This window comes from Nannospalax galili, unplaced genomic scaffold (genome assembly GCF_000622305.1).
Source record: "Nannospalax galili isolate Female #2095 unplaced genomic scaffold, S.galili_v1.0 scaffold1171, whole genome shotgun sequence".
Taxonomy (NCBI): Eukaryota; Metazoa; Chordata; class Mammalia; order Rodentia; family Spalacidae; genus Nannospalax; species Nannospalax galili.
This window is the reverse complement of record NW_008328881.1, coordinates 466048-467824: the sequence shown is the minus strand read 5'-3', so window position 1 is coordinate 467824 and position 1777 is coordinate 466048. Positions and strand designations below refer to the sequence as shown.

At 42.3% G+C, this 1777-nt stretch overlaps 1 protein-coding gene across 1 annotated transcript in view; it reads right to left on the bottom strand.

Moving 5' to 3' along the window:
- Positions 1-1777, bottom strand: part of Snx6 (sorting nexin 6) — a gene marked incomplete at its 3' end in the record, with an annotated part of 44816 nt that overhangs the window by 11656 nt on the left and 31383 nt on the right. The window contains exon 8 of the mRNA XM_029561868.1: positions 890-942. Within this exon, the coding sequence (XP_029417728.1) occupies positions 890-942 (53 nt within the window). The remainder of the gene's footprint in view (positions 1-889; positions 943-1777) is intronic.

The window sequence follows — 1777 nt, the reverse complement described above, 5'->3', positions numbered from 1 at the left end:
TTTTTTTGGTCTTTTTGAGACAGGGTCTCCCTGTAGCCCCAGCTGTCCTGGAACTCACTATGTAGACCTGGCTGGCCTTGAACTCACAGAGATCCACCTGCCTCTGCCTCCCAAGTACCGGGGACTACAGGTGTGCACCACCACACCTGGCTAGATTTATTCTATTTTTAATTATGTGTAAGTATGTATGTTTCTGCATATGTGTGCCACATGTGCATTGGTATCTATGGAGGCCAGGTGAGGGCATTGGATTCGCTAGAGCTGGAGTTATAGGTGGCTGTGAACTGCCCAACAAAGATGCTGGGAACAGAACTAGTGTCCTCTAGAACAGGAATTGCTCCTAACTGCTGAATTATCTCCTTAGCCCTAGAATATTTTTCTACATTTATCTATTATTTTGTGCATGTTTGTATGTATGTGTGTGTTTGTGGGTATCTATGCAGGATGCTTGTGTGCAGGTCAGAGAACAGCTTTGGAGAGTGGGTTTTCTCCTCCCACCATGTGGGTTCTGGGGATTGAACAATGGTTACCAGGCCTGACAGCAAGTACCTTTACTTACTGAGCCATCTCACAGGTCCTGGTTTTTTTTTTCTTTTTTTTCTTTTTTGAGATGGGGTAATGCTATATAGTTCAAGATGGTCTTAAACTAAAAAATCCTCTTGCCTCACCTTGAACTCTTAAATGTTGGGATTATGGGATTATAGGTATGATCCACCACTTTATTTTTTTTTTTTACACTGTTTTTACGTTTGCTTGGGGGATGGGAGTACCAGTCCCAGTGCATATGTGGAAGTCAGAGGTTCCGCCATCTCTTCTGCCTCATTTTTCTTCACAATACTATTAGTACAAGTATAATTCTATGTAATAGCGCTCTAGAATTAATACTTACTCTTGTTTTATCAAATAGTTCTGAAACTTTGAGGAAAAATCTGTAAAAGGAAAATATTTTTTATCAGAAGCAGCATTTGAATAATCTCCCATTTTAACTGTTTAGGGAATATGCCCCAAAACATATTAATAAAGAACATTCCATAAAATTGAATGATCTTGTTAACTGAAGACTTCACTAGTATAACAAAAATCTCCCTGCAACTCTAAAGTGCTTACATAAAATCTGTTACAGAAAACTCATTTCATTTCAATGATTTCATGACAGTCTAAGTCATATACCAGAAGAACATTTGCCAGGTGTGGTGCAACAGGCCTTTAATACCAGGACTTAGGAGCCAGAGGCAGGCAGATCTCTGTGAGTTCAAGGCCAGCCTGGTCTACATGGGAGTTTCAGGCCAGCTGGGGCTACAGGGAGACTGTCTCAAAAAGACCAAAAAAGAGAGGGGGGGACCTGGAAAAATGAGAAAAAGGAAAGCATTTAGAATTCTAGTAAAACAAGTTGATAACTAAGACACAAAGATCCAGCACCTCACTCTCAGCACTGGGGAAGCAGAGGCAGGAGAATCATCCTTGGCTACATAGTAATTTTGAGGCCTGCCTAGGTTACATGTGACCATGTGACCAAAAGGGGTGATGGTGCATGCCTTTAATCTCAGCATCAGGAGGCAGCAGAAGGATCTGTGTGACATCCGAGGCCAGCCTGGTCTACATAACAAGTCCCAGACTAGCTGAGGCAATAGGTAGACCCAACAAAAAAAGGGGGGCAACACTGGGGATTTAGCTCCGTGGTAGAGTGCTAAATGTGCTTGGTCACCAGTTCTGGGGGAAGGAGTAGGAGCTGTGGGTGGGGGAAGAAGCAAGGTGTTTTAAAGAAAGTTTACTTTCA